Below are 20,067 nucleotides of genomic sequence, written 5' to 3' on the forward strand. Positions count from 1 at the left end.
CAGACCATTCAGGTCCAAATGCAACAAGTCCAGTAGTTCCAACACTATCAGCAACAAGTTCTCCATCACTTCTACCAGCAACAGTTCCCGCCGCTATAGCAGAATCTGCAGCCGGTTCCACCTCGGCACTCGGCGGCGCAGCAAAATCAACCCCGCCGTTGTCAGCAGAATCACTCTCCCCGCCAAGGCGAGACCTCCCAAGTCCCACTTCCGCTTGGGAGTCAGGTCATGAAGAACAGAATCCACCGAAGCGACCCAGGCTCGAAGATCCCATTTACTTCACAGAAGATGATGCACGTGGAATCCAGTACCCCCATGACGATGCCCTGGTGATAAAGATGAGACTGAATGACTTTGAAGTGAAGCGCGTCCTAGTGGATTCGGGCAGTTCGACCGACATTATGTTCAAGGACGCCTTCGACAAGCTTCAGCTCCAAGAAAGTGATCTTAAGCCGACAGATACTCCCCTTATAGGTTTCAGTGACGAAGAGGTCAAGCCTCTAGGACGAGTCTTAGTACCCGTAGAGGTCGGCACGTGACCCAACATTGCAAGATTCAAGCACACATTCTTGGTGGTCGTGACTCCCTCCCCGTACAACGCCATAGTAGGTCGGCCCATTACCCACGCACTGCGCACGGTAGTGTCCACCTACTACTTGCCCATGAAGTTCCCGATGGACTATGGAGTAGGGGTTGTGCAAGGCGATCAGCTTGCCGCCCTCAAGGGGAAAGCCAAGCTAGTGGCTGACATCGAGCTCGAGCGACCTACGGAGTACGCCGAAGAGTGAGCTACACCAACAGAAGAGACGATCCATATCTCGATCTCAGCAGATGATCTAGCTAAGACTCTCCAGATCGGTGCTTCGGTCGAGGAACCGCTCCGCTCTCAGCTGGTAAGTTTTTTAATTAAAAATTTAGATGTATTTGCCTGGTCCGAGGCAGAAATGCCCGGCATAGATTCCAGAATCCTAACTCACAAGTTAAATACTGATCCTTTAGTCAGGCCCGTTATACAGAAAAAATGCAACCTCGCCCCAGAGCGCCGGAGGATAGTCAATGAGGAGGTCGGGAAACTCTTAGCGGCCGATTTCATCAGGGAGGTCCATTACCCGAGCTGGGTAGCTAACCCAGTTCTGGTAAAAAAGGCCAACGGTAAATGGTGCATGTGCGTCGATTTTACCAACCAGAATCGAGCCCGCCCAAAGGATTGTTTCCCACTCCTTGAGATCGACCGTCTAGTGCACGCGACCTTAGGGCACGAGTTGCTAAGCTTTTTGGATGCGTACTCAGGATACAACCAAATCAGGATGGACCCTACCAACGAGGAAAAAACAACCTTCATAACCGAGCTTGGACTGTACTGTTACAAGGTTATACCCTTCGGACTAAAAAATGTCGGGGTAACCTTCCAAAGATTTGTAAATAGAATTTTTGAGCTGTTGATCGGCAACAAGGTTGAATGTTATGTAGGTGATATGGTCATAAAGACCTAGTTTTCAAAATTTTTATTGAAGGATTTGCAAAGTGTCTTTGAAATTTTGTGTAATTATAACATGAAACTAAATCCTAACAAGTTTTGGTGTCACCTTGGGTAAATTCCTGGGCTACATAGTCAACCGACGTGGCTTCGAAGCCAACCCCGAGAAAATAAAGGTCATCCTAGATATGAGGCCACCTCTTAAATTGAAGGAGGTTCAGAGACTGAACGGTCGTATAGCCACTCTGAGCCGCTTCATGTCTAAATCGGCAGATCGTTGCTTGCCTTTCTTTAAGGCTATTAAGAAAAGTAAAGACTTGGAGTGGACCACAGAGTGCCAGCTCGCCTTTGATGAGCTGAAAAAATACCTAGTTAGAATCCCGATTTTGACCCAACCCGAGGAAGGGGATATTTTAAAGTTGTACCTCTCTCCAAGTGTGATGAGGTAGTCAGCTCAGTACTGATAAAAGAAATAGATTGGGTCCATCGACCTATCTACTATGTCAGCGAGGTTTTGCAAGGTGCCGAAACAAGGTATCCGAAGATCTAGAAGCTAGCATACGCACTAGTCATAGCATCTCGGAAGCTTCATCCTTACTTCCAAGCCCACACCGTTGTCGTCCTCCCCAACAAATCACTGAGGCAAATCCTACTCAAGCCCGAGGTGTCTGGTAGACTGACGAAATGGGCTATTGAACTCAGCGAGTACGACATCCGGTATAAACCTCGGACGGCAATAAAGGCCCAAGCCTTAGCCGACTTTGTCACAGAATGTACTTTTTCCACCGCAGTTCTTGAACTGACTGAGCTTGGGCACATGGAGGAAGCATCAACCAGCGCGTCACCAATCCCGGTTCGAGCAAGTTCGACCTGAAAGGAGGAGCCCTGGATCCTCCATGTTGATGGCTCGTCCAACCAACAAGGAAGCAGGGCAGGCATTATTCTTTATGGTCCAAGCGGGGTGATGTTGGAGTATGCACTTCGGTTCGGGTTCGCAACGTCTAACAACGAAGCAGAATATGAAGCATTGATAGTCGGGCTCACCTTAGTGAAGGAAGTGAAAGTTAAACACCTCATCATCTGTAGTGATTCCCAGCTCATAGTCAACCAGGTCACCGGCGAGTACGAAGCCCGCGACCCCACCATGGCTACTTATTTGGCCAAGGTCAAGGAAGTTCTACGCGGCTTCCTATCTTATTTCGTTAGGCAGATCCCGAGATCCAAGAACGCTTAGGCTGACGCCTTGTCCCGGTTAGCCAGCACAAGCGGTAACACAAGGAGGACCGTGTACATAGAGGACCTGCCTCGGCTTAGCATTCTTGAGGGGGCAGGAGAGGTCGCTCCTATAATACAAGCGGAGCCGAGCTGGATTGACCCACTCGCGGGCTATCTGTTTCACGGGACCCTCCCCACAGATCGCAATGCAGCCCGAAGGGTAGAGCGACGTTAACGAAGTACGTCATTATAGACGGACAGCTGCATTGGAGATCTTTCACACTCCCCTACTTGCGCTGCTTGCGACCCTCAGAGGCCGAGCTTGTTCTCTGCGACACTCATGAAGGCTTGTATGGCGGACACTTAGGGGGCAGGGCTCTTGCTCAGAAAGCGCTGCGACAGGGGTACTATTGTCCCACAATGAAGGTAGACGCACTCGAGCTTGTCAAGAGGTGTGGCGGTAAGTGTCAGAGGCAAGCCAACAACCACCACCGACCTCAAATATCTCACCAGCCTGTGGCCCTTTGCATAGTGGGGAATCGGCATTCTTGGCCCTTTCCCGCTAGCGGCAGGACAGAGGAGATTTCTGGTGGTAGCAGTGGATTACTTCACGAAGTGGGTGGAGGAGGAACCCCTAACAACGATCACGACCCGCAACATACAAAATTTCTTTTAGAGGAATATAGTATGTCGCTTCGGGTTACCTCGGGTACTTATCTCCGACAACGGAAAGCAGTTCGAGGACATCAAGTTCCAGAATTGGTGTGCTGAGATGGGGATACAACAGAACTTCACCTCGGTGGCACACCCTCAGGCAAACGGGCAGGCAGAGGTCACGAACAGAGCCATACTCCGTGGACTAAAGGCTGGCTTAGCCCGAGGTAAAGGACTGTGGGTAGACGAGCTGCCCAGTGTGTTATGGGCCTACTGAACTACCGTTAAGACCGCCACAGGTGAGACCCCCTTCAACCTCACCTACGGCACGAAAGCGGTGATCCTAGCAGAGATCGAGGTGCCTACGCTATGATTGGAAGCCTACAACGAGGAAACAAACGACGATGAGCTCCGTACCAACCTCAATCTGGTGGAAGAAGTATGGGACCTGACATACATTCGGATTGCAGCCTACCAGCAAAGGGTGGCTCGGTACTATAACGCCCGGGTCAAGAAATGGCACTTCCATTTCGGTGACCTAGTTCTTAGGAAAGTTATGGTACCTGAGCCCGGTGTCGGTAAGCTCGGACCGAACTAGGAAGGTCCGTACCGAGTAAGATGGGTAGTCGGGGAAGGGACGTACGAGCTTGAGACCTTGGAAGGAAAACAAGTACCTCGAGCGTGGAACAGCGGCAACTTGAGACGATACTACCTATGATCGCCGAACTGGAGAGAGGACTATGAGTCACTACCAGAAGTCCAAGGACTAAAGTGCTGAGCTGATAAAAGACCTCGGCACTACGATAAGTCCCAGCCGCCTCCTCGGCAAGGGCACATAAGACCCAGTTGCCTCTTCGGCATGGGCAAAACCAAGGGTAAGGAGAGTGGACTACGAGTCGCTCCCAAAGCCTAAGGGCTAAGGTACCGAGCTGACAAAAGACCTCGACACCACATAAGACCCAGTCGCCTCCTTGGCATGGGCATACAAGTCCCAGTCGCCTCCTCGACATGGGCAGACAAGACCTAATCGCCTCTTTGGCATAGGCAACTCATCTCCTCATGCCTAAGGTATAAACAACTCGGATATAAACCCTACGATGTCTAGCCCATTTCGTCATATAATGAAAAAGTTGAACTCCTGCAAAGGGACAACTAACATTACCAAGTAGCCCGCGCGTTGACAAGTCAGGTATATGACCTACAATGTCCATGCATCTCGGCGTATATCATGCGAAGTTACCCCTACTGGCAGTCCAGCTCGGTAGCTCGACGGTTCAGGGTAACCTATACCTATTTGGTTAGTTCGCTAGTTAGGGAGTTATTTGCACTTGGAACATTTGACAAAAAGACAAGTGTATTTCATTAATATGAAGAGTTCGTTACAAAAAAAAAGGAGATTTCTACTATAAACCGCGCTCGCAAGCCTGGGATACACAATACGAAGGTCTATTGTCTGGGCGCTCTTCGCCCTTGCCCGAGGCTTCAGCAGGAAGGTTCACCCTCTTGTCAGCATCGGTCTCTTTGATGTCGATGAATAGCTTGCTGTCACTTTCCGCCTCGGAGTCCGGATCTTCGGCAGCTTTGACAACCATCTCATCTATGACCCTTGAAGTGGTGATGGCGCTTAGATCGAGCTGCGAAAATTCACGTCGGGTCAGCCACCTCCTAAGCTTAAACCCCTTACGGTAGCCTTCCGTCCCCACCTCGATCAACTCTCCGTAGAACTTCTCTGAGGTCTTGTATTCCTCAGCGGCTTTGGCCTTGGCCTCCTCCACTGCTTGGTGGAGTATTTCAGTTCGCTCCTTGACGTGGGCCTCGAGGTTCTCCACCTCCCGCTTCAGTGCCGCTTTCTCCCTCGCGAGCTCCTCCTTCTCAAACATCAGCAATGATATCAGCTCCTTCTGACCCCGTGCATCGTTCTTCAACTGGCAGATTTCATTACAGGCCAGATTCAGCTCGGCGTGAGCTTCGTGAGACAAGGACTCAGCTGCAATAGCTCGCTTCAGGTGCAGTTTGGACTGGTATGTCAAAGCGTGCACAACGGAGTTCACCTACCAAGAGAAGAATAGCAGTTAGTACAAGAACAGTTCTCAAAGTACAAAATTGAAGAAGTAAAGACAACTTACCACCATACAGTGAGTAGCCGCTCGAGCTCCGAGCTGAGCGACCGACAGCTCGGCCCAGTTGGTGACCTCCTCGGCGTATACCGCGCTCTTGCTCTTGAGGAGGCTGTACTTTGGAGTTAGGATGCTCCGAACTGCCCCCTCACTGCCCAAAGAAGTGACAGCTGCAGGGGCGGGCTCCAAAGATGTTGCCTCCTCGGGCGTGCGGGGCGGGGAGACCCTTCTTGGTTCCTCCTTGATCAGATCGATCACTGGAGGTTGCGCAGTAAAGGGCTGCTTGGGCTCAGGGACGGCAGCCTGCAGAGACTCAACGCGAGGTCTTTTGACAGCTCGGGGCTCAGGGATGGCAGCCTGCGGAGACTCAACGCGAGGTCTTTTGACAACTCGCTTTTTCTTCTCCTTCATCCTTCCGAGGAGCTCGTTCATAGGAAGCTTCATGGTTGTTGTAACAAAAGCAAAACGTCAGAAACAACATCAAAATAGAACAAAGGCAGCACAAAAGTAACAACCTACTAGGACTCAGACCGGCTTGCACGAGCTTGTCTTCGGTCACATAGTTCGCGAACTTGAGACCGAGCTCCGCCCAGGACTGGAGCGCTTCCCTTGTCTTCAAGTCCAACCTAACACTGTGATCTTGGATGGCCGCCCTTTAGTGGGTCAGGAAAGGCCACCCCTCAGTGTTATGGACTAAGAAGTAGCCCCTTTTCCAGGCCAGGACCCTGTTTGGGAGTTCCTATAAGAGCTTGTAGCCCGGACGTGGGGATAAGTAGTAAATCCGCTTGTGCTCAGGTAAGACACAGGAGGAATTTTTTTTTATTGAAATGATGGAAGAGAAGATGTCGAGGTCAATGGGTAGGTTATAGTCATGGAAGAACGAGATGGTTCCTACTATGTTACGAATGGAGTTCAGATGTAACTGATCTATGGTGATATTGAAGAGTTTTATGACCTCTACGATCAGGGGGTGAAGTGGGAGACGAAGGCCAGATGTGAGCTGTTCCTCGAAGATCATGATCTCATCGTGACCGTGCTCCCAGGGAAAATTACCTAAGGGAAGGCTATATACAGGGTCCTTGGAAGCCTATACCGAGCTACTAAGGTCTGGAGCCTGTCCGCTGTCATCGTCGATGGAGCAAAGTTATCTGGCTACCGACCTCGATGCGAGGTGGACGCCAGACCACCAGAGGCTTCTCATGCCTCCCGAGGTGGTTCCACCTCGGGAGGACCGCAGACCGCTCCTTGACCCGAAGTAACTTCTTCGGTGGGGCGATCTATGACCTGAGCCGAGGTACCCACCTTGGCCCCTACGGAATCACCGTTCTCATTTAAGAGACTATTGAAACTATAACTAGACATTGCGAAGAAAAGACAAATCAAAAAAGGAGAGCTAGGGAAGACTCACCAAAGAAAGACCGAACTGAAAGAAGACACCGAACTGGAGAAATCGAGCTAAGAAGCTTGAACGTGACCTTAGAACGAAGATTTGTGAATTTGTGGCGAAGCAAATGAGTCTCGGTTCCCCTATTTATAGCCGGTATGTCCGAAAATCAACGGTCGAGATTGAAGCAATCCAACGGCTCCTAGGAAAACTGACTGCACGACCCGTGAGGTTGAAATCGGTTTAGCACGTTTTTTTGACGTCCACGGAGTTTATAGATCGTGTGACGTCCGCGTGTAAACCAGACGTGACCTGGGTTATTTCTGGTTGAGCCGGATAGCCGAACAAGTCCGACTAGCAATTCGTCCGACAAGCCGCCCGGACCTCGAGGCAAATCCACTTGTCTTGTCATGAACTCCCTGCACCAGGTCGGGACCCCTGGCTCGGGGAGGGGACACGTGGACACAACCTGACCAAGAGATGACAACTCAGCCTAACGTGACCAGTCTGCAGCAGATCGAGCTCGGGTACCCAACCAGCCCGAGCTAAAGTGACCTCGGGACAAGGCCACCTCGAGACGAGATCGCCTCGGTAGCAGATCGCAACAAGAACACCTCGATGCCAAGGCACTTCGGCACTCAACTCAGTTCGAGACTTAAAGATATCAACTTAGGGATACCGACATGCCACTACGTGGTGGTCCCGAAAACCCCTCCAACGGATCCCGGGCCTCATGGGATCACGCCGCGTAACAGCTAGCATTATCTCCCCGATCGATTCGGGCAGAAGTGATGAACCTTATCGGTTGGCAGCGTTATCTTCCAATTAACGCGGAAACGGGTCTTATCGTGACGAACATCCCAGAACTGATCCACGAAACCCATAAGGACTCGACTATATAAAGGCTCTACCCCCGGAGGTTCAAGGTACACGTGATTTCTATGCTTTCTAGCTCTCTGCATTCTTAAGCTATTTCTGATCGCAACAAGTATACTAACTTAAGCATCGGAGCGACCTTACCGGGCTAGCAACCCCGGGTTCTCTGATCCTACTCTTACAGATCCAACTTTGTCCGTCATCTGCCTAGAAGCCAGATCACCTCCAGCAGGGAGCAACTAGATCGAACAACATCAATCGCATATAAGGGGCATCTCTCTAAGGAATCTGAATCACACAACTTGATATACGTTGGGTTAGACCTCAAAGAAAAATGCATAAATCCTTTAGACCGAATTCACCTGCTTTCTTGGGCCAATCATCTAGGAAAAACTACTTCATCTCAATAATTTCTTTGATACTAGAAGGGTGTGATACATGAAGAAGTTTAACTAATAAAAACCCAAATTTGAATGAATACCAGTTCATTGGTTATCAATTCGATGATGATGATTGATTGATTGATTAATTATCAGCTTTTTAGGTATTGATATGTTTTTGGTGGGTTAGACTATAAAGACATAATACATGAGAAACATGTAACATATCAACAAGTATCACAAAAGTGTTAAACAATTAGGTGGTATTTATCAAAATTCACAAGATGGTTTTTATTGTCATGGTCGAATGGTTTGGATTTTAATGAATAAGTTTATTGGCGAGGGTATAATGGCTAAAGTTGGGTCAATTACTATGCCCTCCTATTAATGTTTTAAAAATTAACTTGGAAATGGAATCACATTTCCATCTAGGTAGGCAAATATGCAAACGAATCGGACTGGATTCAAATCAGGGTATATTCAAATGCGATCTGATCAAATTTCATAAAATATGGATTTGAATTTGAATCTGATGAGGTAATTGGATATTTGGATCTAATTCAACCTAATGTGATTTAAAAAATAAATAAATAATATAACAAATTTACAAAAATACAATATAAATAATATATTTATAAATAAATACATACATATATACATATATATATATCGGATAGGATAGGGGTGATTTGAATTCGGTTCTACTTTTGGCGATCTGATCAAAAGATCTGAAATGGGGCTATCCGAATGAGAGAATATAGGTAGGAGGTCAAAATGGTTTAAATGGATCAACCTGTGACATCTAAATAAAATATACAAAAACATATAAAAATATGTAAAAAATATTACTATTATATTTTCATTATATATTTCAAAAAATAAGTGTAATAAACAAGAATTATTGATTAAATTAAATATAAATGAAGAAAAAAGAGTTGGCATAACAGTGACCTTATTCGTAGGACTAATGGTTCACTATTTATTTCAACCTATTGGGACACTGAGCCATTAGTCAACATTTGTTTTTAAACATGAATTGTTCAAGGTCTAAGCATCGGGTTAGACGGTGGGTTAAAAACACTACCTCTAATATTTTGGTATTTAATTATTGGGTAAATTGCTAGAACCTCCCTTGAAGTTTTTGACCATTGTTGAAATCTCTCCTAAAGTTTGGTAATTGCAATCACCTCCCTTGAACTTTACAATATAGTTGCAAGAAGACTCCTTCTGTTTAAACTCTCTAATAAGAGGCATGAAAATGTCCAAAAATACCTATATAATTACCACCAAGTAAGGTTGTAATCAAATTGAGCTCTAATCAAATAGTTCAGGCTTGAATTCGATTAGGATCGATTTGAGTTCGATTCTAATTGAGCTCGAGTCGAGTTCGAACCTTGGGGTAAACTCGATTAGTTATTCGAGTTCGAGATTGACCAATAAAAGATTTGGCTTGATTAACACATACATACATACGTACATACATATTTTATATTCTATAATATAAAAATATAATATACATAAATACTTGTTAGAGGATTCTAATAGAGGGGTCTACTTGAAATTGTGTCAAAAAGTTTAGGAGAGGTGATGGTAAGGGGATACAACAAAACAATAAGTCATTCTTTCAAAAAAAAACAACAAAATAAATAAATGTCATTCAGTTCAGCCATTATCAAACGTCTCCTTGATTAAATTTCTTAAAAGATTTCCCTCAACTTTTGTTTCTCTTATATTTTTTTCAAACCAAACACAGCCAAGTCTGGCCACACTTCCCTACTCCAAACTTGGTCATCTTCTAACTGGTCTTTCCTTCAGGTAAGGTATTCCCTCCAACTGCAACACTCCCCAACTCCCACCCTTCAAAAGCAACGAAAATCCATCACCCCTCTGTGAGGGAAAGAGAAAGTGAGAAAAACTCGCCAGATTCAGGAAACAGCCTCTAACATAGGCGGAATTTGAGGACACAAGACTTTGAACAAAGACTTGTTCTTCTCTCTCTCTCTCTCTCTCTCATCTTTACCGTCTTTTGCTCTTTTGCTTTTGTTTTTAGGAAAATGTCGGCGGTTGTGGGGGTTCTCTCTAGCCCTCAGGGAATTCCCTTCAATCCTTCTCAAATGGAGAAAGAAGAGGAGAAGAGCACCACCAGCAATAATGATGAACAACAGGAAGAGCCACCTGAGAATACTGAAGCTGAGAAACATAACAGGAAATTCAGCTGTTCTTCTGTGTATTCTACGGAGAATGAAGATGATTTTGATGACGATGGAGATGACGACGACGATGATTGTAAACTGAAACCCGATAAAGAATTATGTCTCGGCCCTCAGTTCTCCCTTAAGGAACAGCTAGAGAAAGACAAGGTCTTCATAGTGCTCCTTTTTCTTTCTGGTTTTGCTTTCCTTCTCTTGCATCTATATATGATTTCATTGATTTTACAAATTGGGTTGTGATAATCTGAATAATTTATATTTTAGGATGATGAGAGTCTGAGGAGATGGAAAGAACAGCTTCTTGGAAGTGTGGATCTCTCTGCTGTTGGAGGTACACAACTCTTTACTTTTGCTACTTAGTGCTCCTCTTTTTGTGCCTTTTTATCTGATCATAGAACAATAATTGATTTAGGAATTGTGCTGTTTTTTTGTTTCTGATTTTTCTTTCTTTTTGCTAAGAAACCCAATTCAGAATCATGTGCCACTGATTAGCCTTTATTCATAAGTTCCATTAATAATAGATTAGAATTTATTTCTACTCATGTGAAATTAATCCTTCTCTTGAAAAAGAAATAGAGAATACAGAGCCAGAAGTAAAGATTCAGAGCCTAACGATCCGGTCGCCGGACCGGCCGGAAGTGGTCTTGCCAATTCCATTTACTCCCAATGCCAAGGGCCATGCTTTTGTCCTCAAGGACGGAAGCCGCTACAGTCTCAAGTTCTCCTTCACCGTTTCCAACAACATTGTCTCTGGGCTCAGATATAGAAACACAGTGTGGAAGAGTGGACTGAGAGGTAGAAGCTCTCATTGCTTCATGGATTTTCTCACTCTTAGTTCTCCTCTTTGCTTTTCTCACTCTTGGTTCTTTTTGCTTCATGGATTTTCCAGCTCTTTGTTCTTCTGAGTTTCCTTTTCTCTAAATTGTTATTGATGAATTCATGACAGTGGTGAATACAAGAATAATGTTGGGAACTTACAGCCCTCAGAATGAGCCTTATACTTTGGAATTGGAAGAAGAGACCACCCCATCTGGTATGTTTGCTAGGGGTACATATTCTGCAAGAACCAAGGTAAATATTGTCAACCAAATAAACTATTCTCCATACATAAGCTGCTTTCTTAAAACCCATTTTTCTCCTCTATATTTCAGTTTATGGACGATGATGGAAAGTGCCATTTGGACATCACTTACAACTTTGAAATCCGAAAGGATTGGCCATCACCCTCCTGAGCCTGAGGTTTTCTTTTCTTCTCCCCGCAATTCAGGGTATCTTGGGACTGCACTAAATGACCAATCTAGTTTCTTCCAATCAGTTGTTGTATCTTCTAATCCAACCGGTGAATTTATAACCCGTTTCTCAATATTTCTTATTCTTTTCTTTCTTCAGTAGGATGGCTAATTGGCTAGGTCAGTGATGTTGGTTGATGCAGACAGCTTTTGTATATGGCAAGTTCTCTTGTATGAAAACCAGTGTATATTGCCTGGAATTTAGTTAGTTTCTTTTTTTCTTCTTATGAACAAGGAATGGTTAGATTTTTTGGACAAAAGTGGTCTTAAAGACTTCTGTCCTCTGTTACTATAGAGAATTTTTGGTAAGTTATTCTTCTAATTGCTCAAGCGCAAAATCCAAAGATGCAAAGCTGTTCAATTAGACCTTCAAAAAAAAAAAAAAAAAAAAGCTGTTCAGTTCAATTAGATCCAAGCAACATGACCTGCATCTTTTTTCCTCTCCTTAAATCCAAGAATTATTGTAGTAGAAATTAAAAATACATAATTTCAAGATTTTAATGTTTAAGGCATACCTGCCCCTTTTGTTTTACTTGTTTCGTTCTTTTGTCGGGGCTCACGTGTCTGTTTGCTTCTGACTCTGAGTTCTGAGTTCTGACCAATGGAGCGCACGTGATAAGATTTGATAACCTTTGTAATCTACGAGGTGAAATCCCTTAACGCGGCTACGCCCAGTAGCGTAGCCTGATGAAAGGGTGTCAACGGACGGGTTTGGATTGGACCCCGTCTACTTCAAAATCAATTTTGACGTAATATGATATATTGGATTGGATCAATCGGTTAATCTAAAATATTTATTAGATTGGATTAGACTTGTCCATTCATAATAAATTTATTTTCGATTGTGTTGGATTAAACCAATTTAAATCAAAACGAAAACAGATCATACGGTCTAAACATTGAATTGGACCGGTCCAAAATATTCATTGGATTGAATTGAACCTGGTCCATTTATAATAGACTCACATTCGACTAGATTGGATTGGACCATGTCCTTATGGCATGCCCAACTGGTGTTTTGAGGTCCACGTGCTGGTATGTCATGGCACGAAGAATTGAGCCATTAGTCATTACAGCCCATGGCCCACATGATATTGATATACTTTGTTCAAGAAATTGTTTCTTTTTTTTTTTATTCCATGGCCCACATGATATTGAATTTTTTGTTTTTTTATACAATGTCATTTTTTTGAAGAACCAATGAGATGCTCTTAAATAATAAAATACTAAAAATAGCTAAAAAATTACATAGAAAAATATTTAATTATTTAAATATTTTAATAACTAAATATCTTAAATTCAAATAATGAGTATATTTAAATATTTTATATATTATTTAAATATTTCAATAACTAAGTATTTTAAATAACGAAATATTTAACATAAATATATTTTAAATAGTTAAAACAACAAAATTAAGCAATAAAAAAAATTATAACATAATATTCAAATTAATAATAATTTAATATTTTTACAAAATTAATAATGAAATTATGTAATAATAGTATATAAACTTTAAAATAATTATTAAAAACACAAAAAATAATTATAATATATTTAATAATATTCATATTACTAACACTTTTATATTTCTACAAAATTCATTACGAAATTATCTAATAACAATATAAATTATGATTTTCCAAATTATTCAAATTAAATGTTATTCAAATAATAGAAATTTAACATTAAAAAGTAAAATATTATTTCAATATTTCAATAACTAAATATCTTAAATAATAAAATACTAAAAATAGCTAACCAATTACATAGAAAAATATTTAATTATTTAAATATTTCAATAACTAAATATCTTAAATTCAAATAATGAGTACTAAATATTTAACATAACTATATTTTAAATAGTTAAAATAAAGAAATTATGCAATAAAATAAAATAAAATCTTAATATAAAAAAATCATAACATAATATTCAAATTAATAATAATTTAATATTTTTACAAAATTAATAATGAAATTATGTACTAATAGTATAAACTTTAAAATAATTATTAAAAACACAAAAAATAATTATAATAGATTTAATAATATTCATATTATTAATAGTTTTATATTTTTACAAAATTCATCATGAAATTATGTACTAACAATATAAATTATAATTTTTCAGATTATTCAAATTAAATGTTATTCAAATAATAGAAATTTAACATTAAAAAAGTAAAATATTATTTAAATATTTCAATAACTAAATATCTTAAATTCAAATGATGATATTTTTCAATACCTTATTTACTATTTAAATATTTAAATAACTAAATATTTTAAATAACAAAATATTTAACATAACTATATCTTGAATAGTTAAAATAACAAAATTATGAAGTAAATTACAAAAAAAAATAACATAATATTAAAATTAATAATAATTTAAAGTTCAGCCAAGCCCCTCCCCATCTAGTTAATGAGATTGACTGCTTCTTCATCACTTCGAAGATTATTGAAGAGTATGTCCTTTGCTCTTAGTTCCTTTACATCATCATGATGATTAATGAGAGAATCCAGGAAACAGATGTATAGGTGAAACCATGAAGATCACAACAACATCACTCATAGACTATCAAGTTCAGAATCCTAGTCTAAGTTGAGCTATCAATGACTAATGGGGTAAGCAAGATATTTCCATAGATGAGGCCAGGTTGGAAATGGACACTCCTGAAACTAAAGGATTCTCTCATTTTGAAATTGTTTCCCTCTGCTTTAAGCTCCTTTCTTGAAGGGAAAGAATACCAAAGTTTATTTCACCTTCGTTGTCGTTGAAACTGAAATAGAGATATGAAGAGCAACCATAGGAGTGCCACAAGAATATTGACCTTGAAATATATCCTCTTTAGGGTCCAATGGAGAAAGCCAAAGCTCCTTCTGTAAGCCCACTTTAGCAAACTAAATTTCCTTTTGCAAGGCTCTTGAAGAAAAGAAAGAAGTTTTGGGAGCTTGGGACCCATAGGAGGAAAGCACTATAGATGTTTATATGCATGTGAGGGGGGTTGGGGGTGCTTTTCACACGTGTGTATCGAGGCGGGACGGGACGGGGCATGGGTATGGGTACGGGTATGAGTATGTACACTTTTGAAGAGACATCTCTCTGAAATGACACTTTTGTGTTCATTCAAGTGGCTGAGAACACTCTATAAAAGGAGTGTGGATCGACCCAGAAAGACACATCAATGCACACAATATAGTTTATTCTCTCTACCAAGTGTCGATTTTCTCAACTACACCATAGGGTGCAAATGCGGTTTTAAGGAGAGTGACCAAGTGGCACAACTCAGCCTCCTTCTCTCTGCAATTTCTTAGGTTTACAGTTCTACAACACTAAATTCTACAAGTTCTCAGTTTGGAAAGTGATTATCGATAAGTTTCATTTTGCCTTCTTTATTATTTTCCAATAAAATCGAAGAGATAAAGGCTTTGGGCATTTCTTCATTCTGAGACTCAGGGCAGCAACCTATGTTGAATTCATCAACCTGAGAGACTATACCATTAACTTTCTTGATGAATTCCTCCACCATTCTCTTCCACTCAGTTTGAGGGAATATTGCACTCATGAGAGCTTTAAGGACTAAAAATGGTAGTTGGTTCTCCATTAAGAACAAGTCCCTTCCTATAGAAACTATTGCATTATTATTTATTTATAATTCCTTGAGATTGTCATTCACAAAACAGTAAATGAGGTAGACAACAAAACAACCATCCAAGAACATTATACTCATGAATGTTTCATCCTCAAGCTTTTCAACTGAACCCTCTCTTGGTGCTACCTTTGCAACTTCACTGTACAAGAATTCAATTTTCTTGTTGCTGCAAGAAACTAACTTTGGTGCTATACTCTTTTCTTAAGCTTCTCCACTTGCTCCGACTCAGGTTTTCCATGATGATAAGGACCAATAGAAACAACCATGGGATCATAGATTCTATTGCTGTCTTTGACATCTGGCATTATCTTGGCTACTTTTTGCATTCTGGGCTTGTTTTGAGATCTAGTGGTTCTTTGCTCACAATTCATTATTGAGGCCAACAAATCGCTATTAGGGTTATTTAGGTAAGAGTTTGAGGTATATATGATATTGGTTTACATCTTCTTGCATTTCTTTGGCTTCTTCCGTGAATCCCAGATGCTACTCATTTTCCTCTTACAGTCCAAGTACAAACTAAGGAGAAAAAAAATAAAATGGAAGTCAATATTTAATTTTGTTAAATTCTACTTCTATGAGAATGGAACAATGCATGATTGATTAGATGGACACCATGAGGTCCATGACACTACAGGCTGCACCACAACTAGGAGAAAAGAAACTAAACTTTGATGGCTGTTATTTGGGTAATCCATGATTGTCTAGGACTGGTGGTGCTATTGGAGATGATACAGGAAACATTTTATTAAGCTTGTCAGGTTCAGCAAGTTCTGGTACATCACCTTTGGTTGAATTGTTAAGGCTAAGGAGTACAATGCAAATATGTAAAGTGCAAAACCTAAAATTTTGTATGTTTTATATGTATTTGCGTTGTACATATTTGCATTTGTACTCTCTCCAAACTGATCCTACTGCTCAGTTTGGAAGGAGTACAAATACAAATACATACAAAATAATACAAATTAGAAGATTTTGCATTCTACATGTTTGTATTCGTACTCCTTCCAAACTGAGCCTAAATCTCATGTAGGGATTAAAGCTTGCTTTAGCAAATAGCTGGATTGAGCTACAAGTTGAAGGAGATTGCGAAGTGGTCATAAATTGGATGAAGTCAGGATCAGAAGTGCCATGGAGTCTTAGGTTTTTAATTAAGAAGCAAAGACTTTGGTGGCTTCGATGTAAATTGCTCATTCAAGTTAGTTCCCAGGGCTACATTATTCTTTCTAATTAGTATCAATCAGTATCATAGAGCCTTATTGTGAGCATCGGAAAACGGCTCACTCGGGCTGGATTTGGAGTTGCCACCCATTAGATTAGGAAATGAAGGCGATGGGACCTCCAAGGTGTACATCGAAAAGCATTTTAGTTTAATAGTGACTCCAAAGCCCTAGCTACACCAATCTGGGTAAGACTCGGAAAGGGAGAAGGAAGGGGTTAGGCACCCCTCTCCTGGGTCCAATAAGTGAGGCCCACATGGAGTTCCAAACAAGCATAATTATACATATACAATGAATCAAAGAGAAAGCAACAAGCTGAGAACCAACCAACAAAAGAAATTCCACTCCCAATTATATTTATTATTTTTATTATTTATTTTTATTTTTTGTTTGTTTATTTATTTATTTTTATTTTCTCCATCTTCTTTCTTCTCTTTTTTTGTTGAATTTTACCAATTGTTTATGTTATTTTCTTTTGGAACCCTTTTTGATTTTATGGAATTATTATTTTTTTATTTCATATCACTTTTTTTTTCTTTTTTTAATCTATTATATATTTTTCTTCTTTTTTGTATTATTTCTTTTACTTCAGTTTTTATTGTTTTCTTAGTAGATTGTTCCTTCCATCACCTAGGTACGGTCAAGCCTACTGAGCCAATTTCCCCGTTCCACAAAACTTAGTTTTTATTTGTTATTATTTTTGTTTTATTAATTTTTTTTTTTTTTTATGGTTAAGTTGATTTATTTTCTCCAGCCAACTCTATTCTCACGCTAATTCTGCAAAGGGGAAGATCGATTTGGCTATACCATCTATGTCAGGTTATCATGACCTACTTTCTCTCTCTTCTTCTTTTTTTATTTTTTATCTTTATTATTTTTATTTAATTTTTTTGTTACTAGCTATGAGAACTAGACTTTCCACAGACCGGGTGGTCTTCCTCATCTCAAGCGACAAAATAACCAATATGTCCAAAATCATGGAGCTAAATCAATCCCAGCACATTTGCTCCACAAGGATGAAATAATAGTTCTAAACACCAACTAGGAATTTAGCTTCAGATGATCGATAAACAATATAATGAAATGAGTAGCATGATTATCAGCAATATCAGCAATGAAATGAGAAAAGAAGACAACCAAAAAGCTTAACTAAATGGATCTTACCCCGTTAAGATTTGGCCTGCGAAGAAATGCTGCAACAGAGGAGGAAAGGACCAGGATATTTGTGTTCCTGATTTCGTTCCCCGAACTATGAAAGCGATCAATGGAGCGGCACGAGAGTGGCTTTGTGAGGTTCTAGCAGGATATGGGATGCCGCAACAAGGAGGTTTTATTCCCTTCAGGTCGTGTGCTCCAACACCGAAGGCTCTATCCGTTCTAATCGGTCGGCCAGAAAACAGAGCTCCAGCGATAGATGCTTGTTGGCAATCCTAAGCCACAAGAACTGAGGGATCAGGGGAGATGGATTAGGGAACGAATGGGGAAGACACTGAGATAACTGAGAACGAGAAGATGAGAGAGGCCAGAATGAGAGGAAGAGTTGGAGGAAATTGGGTTGCCGCCACCGTTCTTTGTCTAGAGGTTGAAGACGATGAACAGTAGTCTTTCCGAATTCGGCTCTTTAGGATTAGAAGAAGAAGAAGAAGAAGAAGAAGAAGAAGAAGAAGAAGAAGAAGAAGAAGAGAGATAGAGAGAAGAAGAGAGAGGAAGAGGAATCCGGTGAAGGGAGAGGAAATTGGCCGCCGCTGGATTCGCCGCTTCGGGAAGAAGATGAACAGTTCGGAGAGGGAAAAATATACGCCGGAGCTGGAGAAGGTTAGCTAGCTGAGAACTGCCACCGCTCTGGTTCTCTGTCGAAGGACCATCGAATAAATCTCCCCACCTCGGGTCTATTTCTCTTTCCTCCTTTTCCTCCTTTCGATAGCCATAAAAGAACTTCATTTTCGATCAAAAGAAGAGGATTTTTGTTCCCCGTGTTATCCGATCCCGACCGGATAGGAGATTTTCTCCCCTCCCTTTTTTGTAATCTGTTCTTCTTGTCTGCTTTGTCCATCCATTTCGTTGTCTTTATTTTTGATCGTTAGCTGTAGTTCTCTATTGCTTGTACGAAGAAGAGAGATATTAGAGAGAGAGAGAGAATGGCGGGTTGGGGTCCAGTGGTGTTGTTCGTACTGTTGACGCCGGGGTTGTTGTTTCAGCTGCCGAGAAGGAATAAAATAGTAGAGTTCAGGAACATGCAAACAAGTGGTGTATCCATTCGGGTGCATGCCATCATCTATTTCGGTCTCATCACCATCTTCCTCATCGCCATTGGTGTTCACATTTGCACCGATTAACCATCACTTTCTTTCGATGGATTCTTTCGATTAGCTTCGTTGGGTTAGCTTCATTTCGTTTTCCAAGGAATTGTTTTACCATCTCCAGAGTCCTACATTCAAATTCGAAGAGAGTCCGGTCAGTTCACTGCTTTTATCTTTACCCCTCAACCCCACCCTCCTGAGCCCTGACTTTCGTGAAATTTGATTTGGTTGTTTTGTGTTTTATCTTTGCTTTTTATTTATTATTATTTTTCTTAGAGCATTTAATTGCGAGTTCTTAGTTTTTCAAAAAAAATGCGAGTTCTTAGTATAACTTAACCTTATTGGCTTGTTATTTCCGTCGTCTAGAATATGACTAAACTCTGATTATCAACTTCGAGTACTGATTATTGAGTAGTGGTGGTGCTGGGGCATCTCACTTGCTCTTTCGAAGAAGAAGAAAAGAAGAAGACGGAGGGGATGACTAAGAGGGGAGGACGAAGCTCTTTCGTTTGCTCTGTTTTTTATGGTGCGTGGTCGGGCTATTCCAAGGTGGAGGGTGATTCGAATTTCAGATGGACGACGAGCTAGATCGATTTGCAAAACAATGTATCAGAGAACCTAGGGTAGTTAACTTGACGATGTCGCTCCGATGCTTAAGTCAGTAATTATACTATGAATGCGAGTTGAATGCTTGAAAGCTTGAGTGCTAGAGAGTAGAATAATCACACGTACCCTTGCCTTGAGATTTCAAGTCTTTATATACTAGAGTAGCCTGGGCTTTACGAAAGAGCCTCAGGTTCTCCGGGCTATAGAGATAAGGTTGGTTCCGTTTTCGAAGGAGAGTAGTATGTGGATGAGGCTTATCATTTACCCTCGATTCAAGCAAAACCGGGATGAGTTCTTATCGTGATCTCAGGAGATTCAGGATCTATTGGCTCATCGTGACCCGAAGAGATTCGGGATTTGTTGGGGAGGCCTTCAGAGTTGGTTATACGACACTTCAGCTCGTTAGCTCCGAGCTAGAACTTTGATTCTTCAGTCCTAGGCTGGGTTGGATGTCGAGGTGCCTCTACACCAAGGTGGGTTTTGGGCCGAGGTGCCTGGATACCCGAATTGCGAACTTGCCTGGCTGAGTTGTCATCCTTCAATCAAATCGCACCTACGTGTCCCCTTCCTGTTAGGTCGTGCCAAATCACCCTTCATCAATTGCCCCTCACTCCTCGTGCCAGGGGTCCCAACCCAGTGCGAGGAGTTTGTGGAGGATCTAGGTGGATTTGGCGCGAGGTCTAGTC

General features: G+C 41.5%; 2 protein-coding genes and 1 pseudogene across 5 annotated transcripts; 2 read left to right on the plus strand and 1 right to left on the minus strand.

Annotated features, from left to right (window-relative positions):
- The first annotated feature begins 9,777 nt into the window (after positions 1–9,777).
- LOC104598298 (rho GDP-dissociation inhibitor 1-like) lies at positions 9,778–11,862 on the plus strand. 3 transcript variants are annotated; one of them, XM_010260300.3, is made up of 6 exons: positions 9,778–9,918; positions 10,154–10,463; positions 10,578–10,644; positions 10,884–11,108; positions 11,260–11,384; positions 11,465–11,862. In XM_010260300.3, the coding sequence occupies exons 2-6, from the start codon at positions 10,158–10,160 to the stop codon at positions 11,543–11,545; spliced, it is 804 nt and encodes a 267-aa protein (XP_010258602.1). In that variant the 5' UTR covers positions 9,778–9,918; positions 10,154–10,157; the 3' UTR covers positions 11,546–11,862. The 3 variants fall into 3 exon arrangements, with proteins under 3 accessions (XP_010258602.1, XP_088747063.1, XP_088747062.1); XM_088890937.1 differs by having other exon boundaries at positions 9,827–9,923; XM_088890936.1 differs by lacking the exon at positions 9,778–9,918 and having other exon boundaries at positions 9,932–10,463; positions 10,890–11,108.
- Positions 11,863–13,978: 2,116 nt separating this feature from the next.
- Positions 13,979–17,779, minus strand: LOC148790344 (UPF0481 protein At3g47200-like; annotated as a pseudogene). Its single transcript, XR_016078835.1, has 3 exons — positions 17,640–17,779; positions 14,967–15,774; positions 13,979–14,136 (listed from the first exon to the last, which is right to left on the minus strand). The product of XR_016078835.1 is annotated as a UPF0481 protein At3g47200-like (transcript).
- An 825-nt stretch (positions 17,780–18,604) lies between these two features.
- LOC104598380 (uncharacterized) lies at positions 18,605–18,961 on the plus strand. The gene has a single exon (XM_010260415.2). The coding sequence runs from the start codon at positions 18,614–18,616 to the stop codon at positions 18,809–18,811; it is 198 nt and encodes a 65-aa protein (XP_010258717.1). The 5' UTR covers positions 18,605–18,613; the 3' UTR covers positions 18,812–18,961.
- The last annotated feature ends 1,106 nt before the right edge of the window (positions 18,962–20,067 follow it).

The sequence above is a fragment of the Nelumbo nucifera genome, chromosome 7 (genome assembly GCF_055504915.1).
Source record: "Nelumbo nucifera cultivar China Antique chromosome 7, China Antique-T2T, whole genome shotgun sequence".
NCBI lineage: Eukaryota > Viridiplantae > Streptophyta > Magnoliopsida > Proteales > Nelumbonaceae > Nelumbo > Nelumbo nucifera.